At 35.7% G+C, this 19,356-nt stretch overlaps 2 protein-coding genes and 2 non-coding genes across 4 annotated transcripts; 2 read left to right on the forward strand and 2 right to left on the reverse strand.

Annotated features, from left to right (window-relative positions):
* Positions 1–2,900: 2,900 nt before the first annotated feature.
* LOC113737038 (calcium-binding protein CP1-like) lies at positions 2,901–4,032 on the reverse strand. Its single transcript, XM_027264290.2, has one exon. The coding sequence runs from the start codon at positions 3,886–3,888 to the stop codon at positions 3,367–3,369; it is 522 nt and encodes a 173-aa protein (XP_027120091.1). The 5' UTR covers positions 3,889–4,032; the 3' UTR covers positions 2,901–3,366.
* Positions 4,033–9,025: 4,993 nt separating this feature from the next.
* LOC113738283 (small nucleolar RNA R66) lies at positions 9,026–9,100 on the forward strand. The gene has a single exon (XR_003460070.1). It is a non-coding gene; the product is annotated as a small nucleolar RNA R66 (small nucleolar RNA).
* A 120-nt stretch (positions 9,101–9,220) lies between these two features.
* On the forward strand, positions 9,221–9,306 carry LOC113738293 (small nucleolar RNA snoR118). The gene has a single exon (XR_003460079.1). It is a non-coding gene; the product is annotated as a small nucleolar RNA snoR118 (small nucleolar RNA).
* Positions 9,307–10,094: 788 nt separating this feature from the next.
* LOC113738037 (uncharacterized) lies at positions 10,095–17,840 on the reverse strand. Its single transcript, XM_027265192.2, has 16 exons — positions 17,453–17,840; positions 16,601–16,795; positions 15,626–15,700; positions 15,367–15,534; positions 14,997–15,160; positions 14,513–14,731; positions 14,233–14,359; positions 13,161–13,349; positions 12,747–12,833; positions 12,363–12,520; positions 11,809–11,928; positions 11,265–11,490; positions 10,986–11,045; positions 10,730–10,903; positions 10,532–10,641; positions 10,095–10,428 (listed from the first exon to the last, which is right to left on the reverse strand). The coding sequence occupies exons 1-16, from the start codon at positions 17,708–17,710 to the stop codon at positions 10,263–10,265; spliced, it is 2,496 nt and encodes an 831-aa protein (XP_027120993.1). The 5' UTR covers positions 17,711–17,840; the 3' UTR covers positions 10,095–10,262.
* Between the last annotated feature and the right edge of the window lie 1,516 nt (positions 17,841–19,356).

The raw sequence follows: 19,356 nt of genomic DNA on the forward strand, positions 1-19,356 counted from the left end.
AAGTTTGAAGAATAAAAGTAGCTAGGTCTCCTTAATTACTTTAAGCACCAAAATTTCGCCAAATCTTACAATTTTGCTGGGATTGTTAGTATTACTAAAACCTTTTTTGTGTCTTTCTTCCTCAGGTTGATCAATCATGAAGATCTCAATCAGTCTCTTTGTTGCCTCAGTATTGATCTTGGGATCTTTTCAAGGCAGTGCCAAAAGGGTTTTTCCCCTGCTATTGAATGATGCAACTCTTCTTGGCAGAAAGGTCACGAGTATTGGTCCTAATGACAAGGTTGCTACAGCTGCTTATAGTGAATTAAATGAAAATGACGATGGAGAAGATTCAGGCACATCCTCCCACCGCTATTTCCCAGATGATAAACACCAACCCTCCACCTCGAACAACAACGTTAACACACCTCACCGCAACCTCTAAGACGCTATAGATGCATATATGGTGATACTATATATGGTCGTCAACAGCCGTGAAGACCAAAAAAAAAAAAATATATATATATATATATATATATATATATATATATATATATATAATGGTGCTCGGCCTTATAATTATAAACGTGAGATATAATGCATGCATGTTTGGCAGTTATACCATGCGTCGTAGCTCAGTAAGTTGTGGCCTGTACATGGACATGATCTTTTGATCATGTTAAGATCGAGTTTTAGATTTGTGTTTCATCTGTGATTGATTGTCTTGTGTTTTCATGATCTTGGCTTTTATACATGATGCATGCGTGTCATATATATGTAATCTACCCAAGTTGATTTGAGTAGTATTTGTGGCATGTTTATATAGACTGCTTATATATTGTATGTTGTATTTCCTAATTAATTATTCACTCGAGTTTTGTGGAGATCATCAATTTAACTTTCTGTTGATAGTCGCCTCACTCCTTGTATTTTTCAGTTGCAGATTTACGTCTTTACAAACCTTGTGAATTCAAGAATTATGTATCTTAATAACATGCTAGGTTTTAAGTAAGTTCAGCAATTCCAACATATTTTAACCACTAGTATTTTTTTTTTTTTTACGATCTGGAGGGGTATCCCGGAATCACCCGGACTAATCCCTCCAAGCTAGGCAGAGCTCGCCCCAAAGATGTCCAGCAACGGTAGCAAGTGAGTGTCGACCCTGGGACCTTACTGTAAAGACAGGCGACCGGAACCAGTCGAGCTACCTACTAGTACTTGCTATTGGGTATACATAACTGTTCTTTGGCGTGGCTTCAAGAAACATTAACCTTTCATTGAATCTGCTAAACACAGGTAGAGCGAAAGAAGCTGCCACATACGTAGTGCTTAATTAAGAAGGCATGCATGCATTTTAACCCCTTATTGTTGTGCCCAAACACGGCATTGAAATGTTGTACCAATCTCTGAGCAAATAATTAAGAACAATTACAGGCATTTACTTTAGATGGATTTCCTTCTACTATGCATTCATCTGATGGATTATCTTGCCATGTAAAAACAAGTTAATCTTTTCACACATGGCACCGGCGGGAGACATGCCCCATCAGTTTCCGAACAGCAAGATCATCGCAGGCAGACAATATTCTGAAGTACAACACTATTATATTTTCTCCCAGCAGTTTTAATTTCATTTTAGCTGTATAATTGCACTTTCAAGTAGGGGCGAGGAACAATTCGGTTAACCGAATTTCCCCGAATTTAATTAAAATTGGTGAATCGATTTTGGTGAAATTGATTTCAAAGCGGTTAATTAGTCAGATGTGATTCTGAGTTGTCGATTTTGATTTTGACCGAAAATTAAATTCAATTTTTCCTTCTTTTTTTTTTAAAAAAAAAAAAACTATCTTATATATATACATATATTCTATATGACATAGTGGAAAGCTCTTACTTTTTTTTGTGTTGTGCCGAACCATCATCATATTCATATGCTATCTTTTTCCTTTTTCATTTCTTGAATTTCATTCAATGAATTGTATTCTTATTTCTTTTCAATTAATTAAAGAGGATGGTGATGGAAATTGTTGCCTTGTTGGAAACTGGTGGCTTGTAAATTTGTAAAGCTGACTTCTTATGTAAAACAGGAGGGTTTATTGGTTTTTGAAGTTCGTGGTGAAAATTGATATTTTTAATCAAATTTTGAAATTGACTAAATCGATTAACCGATTTCAAAACTGATTTCTGATTTCAATTCAGCGAATATTGTTGATTCCGGTGGGAAGTACAAAATGGCAATAACCATTTTTAACCAATTTAGTTTTAACTGAATTACCGATTAACCGATCAATGTTCACTCCTACTTTCAAGTCATTACTTAAATAGTGACTGGCTGTAAACTCCTACTTAATACTGTATTCCCATAATTTCACTCTGAATGGCACGAATTATATCGCTTTTCCACGAAGGAAAGGGGGGGGGGGGGGGGGGGGGGGGGGGGGGGAAAATACAGAGCAATGAGGAGCAGAATTACTTCGATCAAAGCGCTTGTCAATTGTATAGTAGCAATAGTCAATGTCGATAGATATGCTATTTATAAGGGCTTTGCATCCGAAAATTAAAAGAAAGCATTCAAAACGCTGCAATTAAGCCAAATCGTACCTAATTAAAGCCAGAAGAGGAAATATGAAAATGATTTTAAGTTAGTTTCATCTCGGAAATCTAAACATGAGCATCTTCGGAAACAGTAGTATATTAACATTTTCCTTTTCCTTTAGATCTTCCTGACATTTTACTCTTCAGTGTGTGGCAATAACTGTTGTTATCCTATTGAGACAGCGACTGAGCGATCCCCTCCACGATTAAAACATTTGTTGGCATATTCTAATTTGTATGCATGGTCAAAAGGTTTGATGCTTCATGTCTCAAGGATATGGAAGACTGGAATTTGCGTTCAAGCAAAACAGAAATGGACATAATAATTCATGAACCACCACATAAAAATACTCAGTTGTTAAAAGATAAGAAGTACGAGCAGCAGCCAGAAGCCAGAATCAATTGCAGCTTCAGCAAATGTAAAGCCAAAACAAAATATGGGAAGAGAGGTGATACTCTTCCAACACAGCTGTAATCACTAATCAGCAGCAGCATTCAACTGGAATGGAACAACGGGATTCTTGAATTCTTGAAAAAGAGCGTCCCAACCGATCCAATTGAGATTAACACCTGCTAGAACTTGAATAAGCAGCAAACGATTTTTCCTTTAATATTTTTATAAGTACAGGACCCAAGAAATTTTTTTTTTTTTTTTTTTTTTTAAAGGAAATCAAGAGACATTGGCTTGGCTAATAGCTAGTTGTCCTGGACTCCTAATTTTATCTAACGTTGTCGTCATCGTCAAAACTCTTCTTTCTTGCACATTTGAACTTTTTCTTTCTTGCATATGATTCAGATGGCCAAAATCTTGAGAAGACCTTCATAAGAAACGCCGCCGCCGCCATTTTCATGGCCTCCGCCCAATCTGATCATGGCCTTTACATCGTCATCATTAACGCCAAAGCCAGCCCAAGTTAGATAATCCTTCAAATCTTGATGCCCCACCTTCCCATCTCCATCTCTGTCCATCGCCCTGAACACATCCGCCATCAAACTCCACTCTCTTCCATTCTCCTCCTCCTGCCTCTTGCTGCTGCTGCTGCTGTTGTTGTTGTTTCTGGACCCCAAAACCTTCTCGAATTCATCGTACTCCACGAAACCGTCCTTGTTTGCGTCGGCCACGGAGATCATGGATCCTATGACATCATCTTCAATATCCGACGTCCCGGCAGCCAAATACCCACCGTAGAAAGCCTGGAGATCATCGCGGCTGATCTTTCCGTCGTGGTCCACGTCTAAAACATCGAATGCTGAACGTAAATTTGATCTTCTTCCCCTCTCCTGAGCAGCCAAAACACTTCCTGTTGGACACATTTTGGTGGAATGGAATTCTTTAGCCCCACGAAACAAGGAGAGAACTAACTAATTGGATTCGATTCGTATGCTTGCTGGGAGGATCGCAACGTTGTGTCAATCGATTCTTGGTAGGCTGGGTGGACTTGGTTCCCTTCCCCACCCCCACCCCACCCTCCTATTTATAGCGGGACTTCCGGTGCTTTGGGGGCCCATATCCAGCCCCATGGGCCGTGTCAAACAAGCTAGGACGCCCGCTGCTACTACTTACAAAATGATTGGATCAGATGCGTATGTGATGACGTCATGAATCTTTTGGCCTTGAAAGCTTGTGGTTATTGATTGACTCATTGTTCTAGGTTCTTCCAAGGTAGCGCGTTTTGTGTTGCAAAATTGGCAAGTACTTTTCGAAGGGGGCAAGGGGCCTTCAGCCTCTCCTTCGTGAGTTGTAAGCCAGAGAGAGAGCTTTCTAAATACCTATATGATTGTGATTTTTCAATACCTATGGTAGTGATTCTCGATAATTTCAAATAGGGTCACTAGTTAAGATTAGTTCGATCTCAAATTTTTGAAAAGAAGTAAGGTTAATCGGAATAAGTATATAACAATTATGAGCGTGTACATTTATATGATACGCTAAATATGATGTATGTATATTAAAAGTACACTCATTCGAGAAACCCTTTCATATAAATGTTATAAACTAATGTGACACTCCTTAAGAAAATGAAAAACTAAATGTGACACGCCCTTTTTCAAATTAACAGATAATTCTTTTTTCTCCAATTGGTAACGTCTATTCTATCACAGAGGCGATGCAATCCTATTGAGACTAAATGAGTGCTCTGATATTTACTTTCAAATCTTTTTAATAGTAGGGGGTGAGGTTTGAAACAGATTTTTAATTCTCCTTGAGTAGCCAATTTGCCAAAGACAAGTCAATTAACAACCGAGAGGACTTGATAGGCCCAAAAAATCTCCGATTGTTTCTGATAGAGGTCTAGAATCACAACTTTTTGCTTTTGGAATTATTACTAGATGGTAGCTGTAGAACACAAGCCAGCAATTGGCTGGTCGGATTTGTACTTTTGTTCTAGGAACCTAATTGGAGGAACTTCCGTTTCTACTCTATCCTATTTAGAGGGTGAGTGGCAAAATGATAGAAGGCAATATTTGAACTTTGACCTCCCACTCTACAAAATTTAAATTATTTGAGGTGACCAATGCCCCAAGTGGCCATAGTTTTGAAATTTTACAGTTTTTTTTTTTGTTTTGTCTGTAATGACAACTATCTAACTCATTCATATCTATATCTATATAAATTTGAAAAGGGGTTTTTAGCAACAAGTTTCCACGTACCTTCCCTCTCTCAATTCCATTTTTTTAGCATTTTATATTTTATTTATTTCATAAAATACATCATGTCTATGTTTTCATCAAATAAGAATACCTCTCCAATTAATACTCCTCCCGTCACATAACTTCTCACTCCAATTAATACCTCTCCAATTACCAATTTCATTCCAATTAAAACTCCTCTAACCCAATAATAATAGATAACAACATAATTTCACAAAAAAAAACTGCAATTTATCATCTCTTTCAACTTCCTTTTAGAGTGAATAAGGAATAGATACTGAATTGTGGAGATATGGAGAAGGAACGAGTCCAATGTGAGACTGCCCATTTGGGCTTGTATTCCATTTCTTGGGCTCTGATTTAAATAAATAATTAAGATAACAACATTACAAGGAAAATAAGGAATAGGGAATGCAATTTTGTCTAACCTGAGAAATAGGGTAAAACACATAATACTACAAAAATCTATATCTACAGGTATTGTATGGAGGGTTTTTTTATGATTAAATCAGAATGCTTATAACTCCTCGTTATTTATTTTTTTATAGAATTTTAAACTTTTTTTAATTGTTATATATATTTTTCATGTCTTTTGAATTCAAAAGTAAGGAGTGGCTTACTTATATAAGAATTTGATTTGAAATCTATTAATGTGAGACTAAATAAAGAGGAAAACCACCAACCTTAATAAAAGTAAAAAAGTAAATAACAATATTTTACTCTCAAACTCAGTAATCCTAAGTAAAAGAACAAATTATATAGAAAAAAAAGAAAATAATATTCACTGGTCATGGATTTAAAATATCAATAATAGTACTATTTGTGAATCCTAAATTATGAAATTACTAAATAGAAGGCAGCGGTAGGAAAATAGTGGTGGGAAAAGTCAAAATATAAAGGTAAATTACTACAAGATTGGACGGAGAGAGAAGAGAAGAAAAAAATGGGATTATAGGAATATGATAGGAAAAATGGCACCGTGGTAAGAGGTCTGAAAGTCATAGAAGGTAGCGGATAGATAATTAGCAGGTAAGAGAGGATAGAAAAGTGATAGTTTTTAATAATTTTGAAAATTTTGAAACACATCTTACAAAGATTATTTTAAATATATATTAAAATTTATAAAGAGCATTATTCTATAGGCACTCAACAATTTTAGGATTACAAAATGAGAGAAATTTTGTTTTAAATTGAGGAAAATGAATTAGTTATACTTTATATTTTTAATGTTAAAAATTTTGGTATATGAGTATAACATGATATATTGATAAATAAGTTTACAATTGCTCTATCATATAAATCGTTATAAATTAAATTGTTTTATTAAAATTGTTATCATATATTGACAAACAATAGGTTAACAAAATTTGGTTTCAACTTATTTAAGATATTAAAATTAAGAAAGTCCATTCTATACTTATGAAATAAATTTTTTTAACATATTAAGCATACACTTCTTTAAATTTTTTTATCTTTTTTTCATATACTTTGTCTTATACTATAATATATAAGTATTGTTTTAAATTAAAATATAAATCCGTGCATAGCACGGGTCAGAATGCTAGTTTTTAAAAAGGAGAGGAGTCTAAAAAGACTTTGAATGGGAGTTAGGAGATGAACCATTAGACCGGATAAAGTGTACTACTGCACTTTCTACATTTTTTAAGATTGAAAAGCAATGAGTATTTTAAAAACAAAAAAGCAATGCATTAGATGGGGTTTAAACTCCCTTATACACGGAAGCGTTTTAAAGGTACTCTTCTGACTACTAAATTAGGACCCAATGATTTTGAGATTTTTCACACATACGAGACTTTATGGGTTTGGAGCCCATAAAGGCAACTTATTGATGCACAAATCATGCCCTTCACTTTGTACTTGCTTTCCTTCTGGTCACCGGCAGCCAGCAAGGACTTTAGTCAAAACAAATACGCCGAAAGAAATCCAGTTTCTGTCCCCAAGTCGGTATGCCGTCAAACTATCACATGCCCCCAACATATCTGTACGCACGTTGTTGGCTTAATTAATGGAACGAGGTCAAAAATTTTTTTGATAAAACAAAAGAGAACTCCATAAGATTTTGAGGGGGAATGGAAGGGGAAGCAAACGTAGCCGTCAAATGTGAGAGGCGACTGCGTAGTTTGTCAGAATAAATTTGGGTTTGTTTGGATTGAGGATTATTTGTCAAAATTTATTTGTTTATATCATCATTATAATTTTTAACACATATTTTTTATCTTTTCAATTACCTTTTTATCTCACATACATCAAATCACAAAAAGTGTTACAGTAAAAATATTTCAAATAATTTACAATGCAAACAGAGCCTTTGTCAACTAGCTTAGCATGATGTGAACTCCAATCTTAGCAATATATTTCTTGAGATTGAGAATCTTTAACGACTTGGATTTTCTTGTCCACCAAGCATATCATTTTGGTAGATATCCTTCCACTTTGGATGCCCTTAACTCTTACACATATCATACTGGTTGAAGTTCAGTTCGAGTTTCGAGAAATTTGCCGTTGACTGATTTATGTGAATATTTCTCGTTCATACGAGGGAAAATCCTCGTAAAGATCATGCCATTCTACATCTATGAAAATCTTTTTTAGCTTTTCGATGGTTTGATCATTAAGGACTGCTGCAAATTCAGTTGATATTACTCTCCCGCTTGTCTGAGAAAAACATAATGCTTGGATTGAATATATATATTATTTTTTTATATTATCGTGTGTTATATGTAAAATCAATAGATTGTAAAATTAATACATAAATTCTGCATAATATATTTCTTTTTTCAATTCAAAGTATACACCCATTAACCAAACGAGGGTATACATAATTGAATGATTTAGAGCAGAGCTCATAATTTCAGTTGGACAAATTTCTCACGCATCCCTTTACGCTTTTTAAATGTACACCTCTCATGTTTTTAAAATGTATACTTATATCTTCTACACTTTAAATTTAAGTAAAAAAAAAAAACATATGAAAATGGACTTCACTAACAGAGATTTTACCATACATGCACCAATACATATGATTAGTTACTTGATTACAATAATGTGAAATATTGGGTCCTTTTTTATAGAGTGCAAACATTCATTTAGAGGCATTTTCGGAAGAAAAACGTTACCAAAATTTAACATCATTAGAAATAAGTAATCAGTAGCACTGTTAGATTATTGTATGGTTAAATTTTCACTAGTCTTGCAACCTTGTACTTTCTCGTCAACGCAAGTTGGGCCCTAAAAGATATGACTGGCGGTCCAGTCATTACGACAATGGGCCTAGTCTACATCCATTTCTGCACTTGACTGGCCCAAGGAGCTTTTGGTCATTCAACAAATCTAGTTAAAACCCTAACCCCATGACCCTTCACTATATATCTGTGTCCAATCGTATCGTTCTTCTTCCACAATCGCTTCGGAGGCAAACACGAATGACACACACACTGAAAATATTGGTGGGTTTTTTGTCTTTTAATATTTATTTTGTGGTGTTCCATGATATTGCCTCCTACTGGAAACCTTTGCTCAAGCCTAATCAATGGTAAGGGTTTCTCAGGTTGTGTGTATATGCACAAGATTTGGGGGGGCAGAGAGTGGGTGAGCAGGAGAGTTGAGTCACTTCGCCCGTTGCCGCTAGGTGCAGTGAATAACACCCTGCCAAATTATTCCTTTTTTTTTTCTTGTTACTAATACTCGTCTTTTTTGTGATTTTTTTTTTTAAATTTATGTTATTCCGGGGAAATTAGCCCCCAATTATCTTTTGAAAATTTTGAAATTTGGGGGGGATTCCTATGATGGCATGGAATCTTTGAGACCTGATTGTCTATTTTGATGACAATTATAAGCATCTTTTTCTGAGGGCTCCTATCCCAAATTCAGAAACTTTTTCTTTTCAATTTCGATGCAATTTCATTTATGACTAGTAGGTGTCGCCCTATTGTCATTCACCCATTTTTTTATTTTTATCTTTATTTTTTAAATTAGAGATGATGATTGCACTGGGCTCTGAGCAGCTAAGTTGCTGCAAATTTTGATGGACAATGCAGCCTAGAAAGCTATTTCTGATCTTTTGCCTGTTTTTAATATTGATTGGACTAGCAAATTCTTTGATTTTTTCCCCGTTATAAATATGACTAGCTTAAATAGAAAATCATTCGTTAAGCTTGATACATGCCGGGAAGAGGGATGCAGGAAGTTTCACATGTTACCCTTTCTGTAATAAAATGGGGAAACATGTAGAGTCCAATAATAATTCGAGAGTTTGCTTGGATAGGGTATTATTTGAAATATTATTTGGAATAATTACTGTAGCAGATAAAAAAGGTAAGTGAGAAGATAAAAAGCTGTATTGAAAATTGTAATGGTGATGTCAGTAGATATATTTGGTCAAATAATCTACTGTCCAAACAAACCCAAAATCAAAAGATGTGAGGAAGATAAATTAAGAAAAGGGGGAATTAAGGGGTGATATTAACAATTTACAACTAGTCATGAAGTTAATATCACCATGATGGAAAATGACAGCTTGTTTAAGCTCCAAAGAAAAAAAAAAGGTACGAGGCAGACGCTCAATTAAATGCTTCTTGACCATGGTCACTGACGAGTTTTAATTTGGCTAAATAATTTCAAGCTTATAAGGTTTAAGCCTTAAAGGTGAACTTTAATCGTGAAAGAGCGAGCGTAAGTTTTTGGTGGTTGTCGTGCGGTCGTGCCCCAATTTTTTATTTCTGGTGTCTAACTGATCTAATTATAACCTAATCAAAGTGCCTGAAGTGACACAGATTTTGTCGTAAAGGTGAACTTCAATTTCATAAGAGATGTACCAAAAAGCATATAAAAATTTCAAATCCTAAAACTTTTGCAGAAAAGGAGCATATTCTTTTTGATTGCCGCCACTTGACATCGCAAGCATGCACACATGTTCTCTATGGGGCAAGAAAGGGAACAGCTTCCTTCTCTTCCTCAAAATTGTGTTCGTTGTTTTACATAGCAGAAGTGCTTCTGCCATCGGTATAAAATTGTTTTTAACGAACTGGTGCTGAAAAGAAGATTACAACAAAGTATACAACAAAACCAGCTAAGAGAATTCCAGCATAAATGAAGTTTTGTGAAGACTGCACCGGAAGTCTGTACTCAACGCTGCAACATTTCATTTGCTCTCTCTCACGGGCCAAAATATGGTCCACATACCTACGCGTAAAGCATGCAAACAATCACACATAGGTTGTTTAAACAGGAAGATGTAACTGAAAAAAAACCACTCGATCAAGCTGAAACTCGCAGGGTAACTTACTGCTCGGTGAATATGGAGCTCTGGAAAATCTGGGTACTATTCAAGTGTGCATCTTGTAGCCGATGATCATAAAGTAGGGAAGACAGATCAACAAGCTGTTCTTCAAGGTTCTGTTATCCAAAGATGTGAAATTATTCTCGTAAAATTGCTTGTTACTTTCTAAGCTGAATGCAGTTAATTTCCTCGAGATAAACTTACATCCAGGTACTTTTCCAACCGCTCAACCAATTCATGCGGGAACGGTTCAGGCAAGGTGGTAGTTTTCTTATAAAACTTTTCCAGCCAGAGCTCAGTGCTTGACTTGTTCTTTTTACCCTTCACCGGTTCACCAAGAGGAGTTTTCAAGTACTCTGCAGCGAAAGCTTGGATAGCCTAGGAAAACACACGATTTGTGATAACAAGAACATTAAACCTTCTAACTTTGACCTTGCAAAGATCATATTAATCATGTTACCTCTGATGTATCCCTTATTCGGTGAAGGGCAGAATCAACACGTGCATAGATTGTGTTCCTCTGTGTACAATAAGTAATGAGGATAGATGGTCTTAAACAAATGTAAGCACGGTAGAGATGAAAAGGAACAAAATCACCAACTCCAAGAGGGACAAAAATACGAACAATATGCTGTTTCACTAATAATCTTAAAGAAATTCATCAATTTTCAAGGTAAATGGATGTTTTTCTTCATGCTAAACAAAGTATCAGCCAATGAAACAGTAAGATAGGACGTACCAGTGCAACATCCTGCAGCATTTGACTAATTCCTGAAGTATTAGAAAATGGTCCAAATGGATGACAACCAGCAGCCCAGAGCCAATTTACGATGGGCCTTTCATGCACATGAGACGCCTTTTCATATGGTGCACTCAATCCGCCTACAACAGAAGCCAGCCCCGCCAATATATGTCGCTGTGCTTGTGATGGAATAGCTTGCCTTCTTTCCAATTCCGAAACATAACTGCCAGAACATGCAAGGAGCCAAGCGAGATCTCATACAATTTTGTTGTAGGATTGGACAAGACAAATTCAAATAGACTCTCATCACAGTAACAAAATAGTTAGAGACATGTTTGCCAAATTATCTGGTTTTGGGTGAAGTTTCGAGAGGATTTCAATTGGCTATAAAACATTGACAATGCAAAACAGGAATCTTTTTCGCATAAAATGTGTTGCAGCAAGAATGAGCTGAATCTGAAGATGCTAGCAATTCAACAACAATAAATGTTTGCAACAATTAGCATGTCACTGACTAAATGAGGAATACATGATGACTAACCTCAACTGTATCTTTTCGCTTTGATGCTGAAGGACAATAATTACTTCATTACTTGTCCATACAAAACTTTCATCCTCCATCATAAGATTTTCATCAACATCGGCTAGTGATAGAACAAAGCTGCATAGAATAAATTAAAAGATTATAAAAATGCTTCAGTAGGGTAACCAGGAGTCTTTTAGTACATTAACCAAACAATACTCAAACAGTACTACCAAAAGACAATTGAAGGCAAAGCTCATTTATTTCCTGCTTTGAACAAAGAACATTAAAACCTGATCATTACCAATCATGAAGTGAATTTATTATGCAGCTTTATTCTGTTGGGATAGTATACATATGGCTAATTAAGGTGTACATGCATTCAAGAATGCCAAATCCAAAGCATACAAGTTATGCTTTAGTAGTTACTCCATGATTGAATTGAAAAACGGCCACTTTAACATTCATTCACAAAAAATACCAACCATGCCTTTAATAAAACTTGTATCGCATGAAACTACTTTGAGACGACATTGATCAAGACTATTTGAAGAGATGGATTTTGTGCTCACACTGGAATAACTCTAGTTCCATAGGTCCGGTACAAATCCCCTTGTTTCTTCATCTCTTTTCTCCGTTTCTTGTCCTTTCCCCATTGGCCATAAGTAGCCCAGATAGGTTTGTGTTTTAGTAGGGAATCACTTGAGCTATCACTTTGATCCACCCAGTTCTGGAGCAAAATATTTGACAATGAAACTTTAGCAAAAAAGGTTGGTTTTCTTTTGTTGGTTTTTTTTTGGGGAGTGGGGGGGGGGGGGGGAAGGGTGTACGACCCAACAAAACAGACATCATATATAAAAAACTGTCTAGAAGCTACTTTCCAACATAAAGATGAAGCTTCACAAAGATCATATTTTTCAACACAACTTGTATATGTTTGATTATTCGGTGCCAACCTGTCTGAGGAAAAATTTGCTTGAAAGGGATGGATCAGACACCTCGAGTAGGCCAGCAGCAAGGACATCAGCTGACCGCTCCATTTCCTACAGATAGGACTTTCAACATAGGTCATTGTGTGGAAACCAAGCAGGTAAATTTGGATGATCTGCTGATAAGCTCTAATAGACAAATATGAAGTGTGAATAATGTTTCGCATACGGTGCAGAAAGGACATAGGAGAAATTAGGATGTCATGGAATAAATCAGATGAAAAGCAGAAATGCATGTTTGTTAGTTCAAATTTGAAGTATGTCATGACAACAAACATATATGCGACATAAAACTTAGAATCCTATCCAAAGAAAACTTGCATGCATCATAAAATGGTGTTGCCATTCAATTAGGATAAATTTGAAGAGAACAAATTAAACCTCTTTCAGAATAGCACCATCCAGATATGTCTTTGTATGCACATGGAAGCGTCCATCCTTCTTGGTTTCTTGAAGGGAATGCCCTCTCATTGCTTTTGAAACAGCAATAGCCAACTTTTCATGGTGATGCAGCGGATGTACACCTCCTACTATTACTACTTCCTCACCCCGGTGAACCATTTTCTTAACCTGAAAAGAGCATCACACAATGCTCAATTAGGCTATACACTTATCAAGATTTCTCTAAACATAGAGCACAAAGAGGAATGAAGAAATTTCATATCTTAAAATCTTGTATCTACCAATTTAATATAGACATAAATCTCTAGTTATGGTCACAAACATTTCAAGGCATGCAGCTCTAAACTTTCTAACACAAAAACTAAGAGAACTCAACTCCTGGATAGACATCGACATCTCTCAATCACTTCTGCAAAGAGAATTAATGATTCTGTTCATCATGGTCAAAGTATTTCAACAAATAAATGGTAACCACCTTTTTCAACAAAAATCAGCACTAAATATTGGTTTTTGCATACTTGTAACAGGTGACAGTGTGCAGAATCCAAGCTGGGAACAAGCGGAGAGAAATGTTGAAACAGTTCTAGGATGCAAAGAATACCAATGAAAGAGGGTTTGCTATAATCAAAAGACATAGCAAAGACTGGCAGAGAATTTGGTCTGCAGGGCAAAAAGCACGAACTCTTAAATTAATGTTTACCCATGACAGTACCAGATGTATTTAACACCTAAAGAACAACTAGATCTACAGATGGATAAATATAACTTTCTGCCAAAGCAGCCTGATTCATGGGCAATTAAAGAGGGTAAGGAAGTTTTAGCCAATAGAAAATCTCAAAAATGGAGTATCAAAAGGCCTACATCTATGCATTCAATACTCTAAATAGCTAGCTCAAATGATATTGAAATTTGCACATTATCAAAACAGTCCCCCAGAGGACTTAAGTTCGAACCATCAATCTTCATGTTACAGCCTCAAAATCCATAAACACTATGAAAGAGAACTTCCAACAGATAAAAATCAAATACTCTCTCAAAGAAAATATCTCACCTCAGCCTCAATAGCTTCAATATTAATACTGTAATTGTGGCCTTTCTCCATGATATTGTAACGATTATGATTTTGGAGGACAATTATTGGTATAAGCAACCTCGTTGCCATATCAACAGTTTCAAACCTGGTCCAGGATCATAAGTGAGTGTTTTAAGTATAGAAATGTTGCAACTATTCCTTTATCTATCACACAAAGCTCATTAAAGTGAACAAAAAAACGTGAGATTATTGAGATGTTCTGAATATTAATGCCCATTCAAATATCAACAGATTATACCTAACATCCGGAGCAATAACATGCTCAACTGTGGTAGCAATCAGAGCACCAAGCTGCCCAACAAATATATCATGTGCAGAATGCTCACTCACTAAATTTGATCCTCTTGGAAATATGACGTTTTTCAATCGAGGTAGTGTTTTAGAGCTAACACTTCCTTCTTCAGTTTCAATTTTTCCATATGTGCAAGGGCCAGCTGAGAGGTCAATCACAACAAACCTGCAATTATGACAATGTTGTCAAGTTTGCACCAATGATGAATCAAGCAACTTGCTAATGCATGGCTTATGTCCAACACATCAAAGTTATTACAGAAGACACAGTCTTATTCTTGCAAAACAGCCCCTCAGATAAACAAGTCTAAAAACAACTCCCATGAATTGTCAATTGCAGATTGAAGCACACAGGACAATTTTTCTTGTGCACAAATAGATAGGTCTTTGACAGGTAAATACTTCCATTATGAAGCTTATATGAATTATACCTGCCAGAACTCAGCCAAACCTGAGTTGCTCCCCCTCCATTATAACGATATCGATAGATGTAATCACCCTCTTGCTTTTGCAGCTCTTCCTCATTTAGCTGTGCAATTCTTCCATACATCAAACTGTCAAGATCGATATCCTTGTTCCTTGGATCAACTCTTACCTATACAGAAGAAAACCAAGATTCAAAAGAAAGAAACAATTCTTAGAGCCCCATCAATTGCTATGATGAAGATTGAAATGTTATTTTATGAAACAATTCAAGGAAAGCATTACACAGTTCTGAGTTAACAGAAGCAATAATAAAAAAAAAACTAATTCCTTGGCAATGATATATTATCTCAACATTTTAGGGTGGATAAACAATACCTTATCAAAATTGACAACAAAAATTGCAGTTGGCCAAGGTCTGTCCATTTCTTCCACAGAATGTCCTCCATTTTCCATGTCAAACAGGAAGGAATACAGATTCTGAAACTCTGCCTCAACAACTGTTGCATCCACCTCAAACAAAGGAACTTCCCTTCCAAAATCAGCCTGCGCACCAAATAGCTAAGTTGGAATTATCGCCTAAAAAACTGCAAAAGTAGAAATTGATACTTAAGACTAGGTAAATAGATGTTGTGACCTCTCTGGCTGTGCCAGCAGGAAGCATTGCTTCTTTTAATGCTCTCTCAAGGGCGATAAGTTCTGGCTGCCCAACCTGTTGAAAAAGTGAGTGTTAAAGCTAAAAAGGAAAGAGCAAAAAAACATAAAGTGAAATAACTATTTGTCTTGTTAACATCTAACTTGACAGAGATTTCAACTACATGTCCTGTTGAAGTTCATTACATGTTTTAAGGTGTGAAGCAGTCATCAGCATTGGTAAAACATGGATAGAAATGGCAATTCGGGTGGGTGCCCATGGGGGGTTGATGGGGCGGGGGTCAAATTCTCCCCCCATTAAAAAACGGGGCGTGGGAGCATACCCCTGCCCCATCACCCACCTGAAAAAAATAAATGTATATTATAATTACATATATAATATATTTAATATTGTTAGTTATAATAATTATGTTATTAGTTATAAGTGTCAGATTATGTATATGTAATATAATTAATACTAATAATTATACATTTCTACTAATACAAATTACTGATCAGTTGTAGATTTATACTAAATTACTATTACATATACACTTATTCTATTAGCCCCTGTGGGAGGCAGAACAGGGGTGGGAGGGACGGGGAATGTTTGGGCAACGGGGTGAGGGGCGGGGGATCACCCCATTGCCATTCCTAAACATAGAAACTCAATTGGAGCTAAAGTTAAAGCCTTTGAACAGGAAACAGTTGAATTTTGTTGTGCTGCTTCCATTGTAGCTCTGATAATCGTTGCAGTCTTTGAAGAGCCAAGCAAGTTATTTTATGGCTAATGGGAGCTCTTTTTGCATCTGCTGTCTGTATAAAACTTATTCACCATACCTCACAACTACACATAGCTGGAGCAGTGGAAAGCAACAAGACCAAGATATATGTATAGCTAGTAATCTTGTCTGCGCTATTACAATTCTTCAAAAAAAAGCATATAAAATTTTGAAAATTTAAGTTAAATGATTCTTACAGGGAATACATTATACACGATGTGATGCTCTATATCAAGAGGCTGGCCTGTCTCAAGGCATGACAGCCTATGAGATGCGAAACTGACTCTCATAAAATCCTCTAACTTTTGAGAATCAATGGTATACCTATAGCCTCCGTCACCATTAAAACCAATGAGGACAATATTTACTTCAAGGGGTACTTGAAACGGAACCTGCATGATCCAGAGAATAAAGTTAAGTCCCGGATTCAAATAAAATTGTTCTCAACAAGAATAAAGCAGATGTTAGTTTTGGATACAAAGAAGAAAGTTAAAATTCAATGCCTTTTCACTTTGAGATGCAAAGGGAATGGAAAAAAAAAAGGAAAAATATAGAAATTTATTTCCTAAATTAAAGACAAAATGCTTGTAAAACAGAATTCATCCCTTGTGATTATGAAATGAAAAAGAGAAATAAGTGTGAAGCTTAATCACAACCACGAGGTTGAACAATGAAAAAGCAGCACAGAAAAAAGCTGCTTAACTGCAGACTGCACTTTCTTGAGAACATTAAGTACAAGTCAAAATTAATCACACTGCCGTTTAACAAAGCCTAAAACCATAGAATTGAAATGATCATAATTCTACTACCCTGAAAGAAATTATAGTTCAAAGCTAAGCGAATAAAAGTTGCAAACAATCAAATCACTCACATAAAAAATTCCAGCTAGCAAGCTGTATTATCTAGTAGAAAGGCCGAAGTTCCAAGCAATTAACCAAAGGAAGCTAAAAAGAAAAATATCTAAAAAGAAAGAATCACTGAAGAATGAATAGAAGACATCTCCAAGCAGAAAAAAACACGGAAACAAACATAGAACAAAAACAGTATACCTCGGCGCGAGAATGCAGCATTTGACGGACTTCAGATCGGACGGAATCTTTGACATCCTGAAAGGCTCCATGATGCCACTGCAGATGCCCTGCTTCTCTTCTCACATAAGCTTTGGGCGTTGCCGCTTCAACCCCGATACAACTAGTCTCCTCCTTCACTACCATCGCTATTAATATCAAAATCCCCAATATCAAACATTTGTTGCTCCACCTTGCTCCTCCTCCTCCTCCTCCTGCTGCTGCTCCTCCTATTAGCATCTTTGTCTTTTATTTTATTCCAAATACTGATAACAAAATTACAATCGCTCTTTTGATTTTTCTTCTTCTGTGTTTATACTAGACTGGTGTCTCTCTTCGCTCTGCGTTTCAATGGGGCTTCTGTCCAAGCCAAGGAAGTCAAAAACCCGTTTATTTATTTATTTTAATAAAATTTTAAACCGGGTCTAAGCCGTGGTTAACTCCGATCTGGTCTAACCGAAATATCCCCAATTATTGTTTTGTTATCGCATGTCGGATGAAAGATTCCAGGCTTTAGTGTAGCAGAGTTTTTAGATTATATTTTGAAGTATTTTCAAAAAATATTTTGGGATATTTAAGAGTAGAAGAGTTTCTAAAATATATTTTGAAATATTTTTTAAAATTTTAAACTAATTTTTAGATTATCTTTTAGAGTACTTTTTAAAAATTTATATTGTATTTGAAAAATTAATTTTTGAAAAACACTCCCATCCAAACAGAGCATCAGACTTTATGAAATTTGTCAATGAGAAATGAGTTACGGCTCATAAATTGTAAAGAACGAATATTGTCAATAAAAATAATGAAATTATCCTTATTTGCATATTCAAGAACTTATTATATGGGCATACATCATATATACACATTCTCAGGTTATGTATATTAATTTAGATATGCATATTTTGATATACACAAACATTTATTGAAATCCACATTTATAAAAGTCGTTGTTCAAAAATTTATTTTGTGTTTCTTTTTTGAGGTTGATATGTTCATAGTCATCATATTGAGTCGGTTTGGATAGTAAATTATTTATATAAATTTATCTGAGTGCATCGATACACATATGCATTTTTCAAACATGGTAAAAACTATGTAAAATGACAAGGAGAAAAAATGGTGAGACAAAATTTAAGTTAGAGGACCAATTTCTCTCCCTTCTCAAAAAAAAAAAAAAAAAAAACAGAGGCTGTCATTACAGTTTCAAGTACTACGCCACACCCCCACTAGAATAAAATTTTGATATTTAGCTCCATTACGTTTATTAATGCTTTCACTTGTAAGTGTACATTCCACATTCACTAAATATTCAAACCACGCATGAAGACCAAATTCGATTTCAATCTCGTATGCATAAACTCACAAAGCAGTTCAAGAATTCAATCAAAAGATACTGAGGAGTCCAATTGGCAATGATAGTGCACTTAGGTCAACAATGCGATTCAAGTGAAGAAACACAGGAGACACCGAGGAGTGTTCATTTTAAATGGACTAAACCGGCTTTTTGACTAAGACTATTCTGATCTTGGGTTGTGTTTGGATTGCATTTTCTAGGATTTTTTTAGAAAAATTACTGTAGCGATTTGATGTATGTGAGGAAAAAAGGTAATAGAAAAATATATTCACGGAAAACGACGTAATTTTTTCATGGAAAACGGCTGTCCAAACAAGGCTACTGTAGTATTCGGCTTTGGATAAAACTCATCTCCAAAAAGCCATCTCTTCATCAATTGGTCTACTGTAAAAAAATACTAGTATATGCTACGGATGAAGGCTCTTTGCCATGGAGAGTAAGGGTAACCAAACAGAGCCGAAGAGCTAGAACTGGCGGACTGCCGAGGAACATCAATCAAAGGAGGAATCTTCCCGGAGACAGCACTACTTGG

This window comes from Coffea arabica, chromosome 3e, assembly GCF_036785885.1.
Source record: "Coffea arabica cultivar ET-39 chromosome 3e, Coffea Arabica ET-39 HiFi, whole genome shotgun sequence".
Taxonomy (NCBI): Eukaryota; Viridiplantae; Streptophyta; class Magnoliopsida; order Gentianales; family Rubiaceae; genus Coffea; species Coffea arabica.

Coding starts and splice junctions, on each gene's coding strand:
- LOC113737038 (XM_027264290.2), bottom strand. CDS start 3,888: ATGTGTCCAACAGGAAGTGTTTTGGCTGCTCAGGAGAGGGGAAGAAGA.
- LOC113738037 (XM_027265192.2), bottom strand. CDS start 17,710: ATGCTAATAGGAGGAGCAGCAGCAGGAGGAGGAGGAGGAGGAGCAAGG. Junction 15,161..15,366: donor TTGTTGTCAATTTTGATAAG/GTATTGTTTATC, acceptor TCTTCTGTATAG/GTAAGAGTTGATCCAAGGAA. Junction 11,929..12,362: donor GGAACTAGAGTTATTCCAGT/GTGAGCACAAAA, acceptor TATTCTATGCAG/CTTTGTTCTATCACTAGCCG.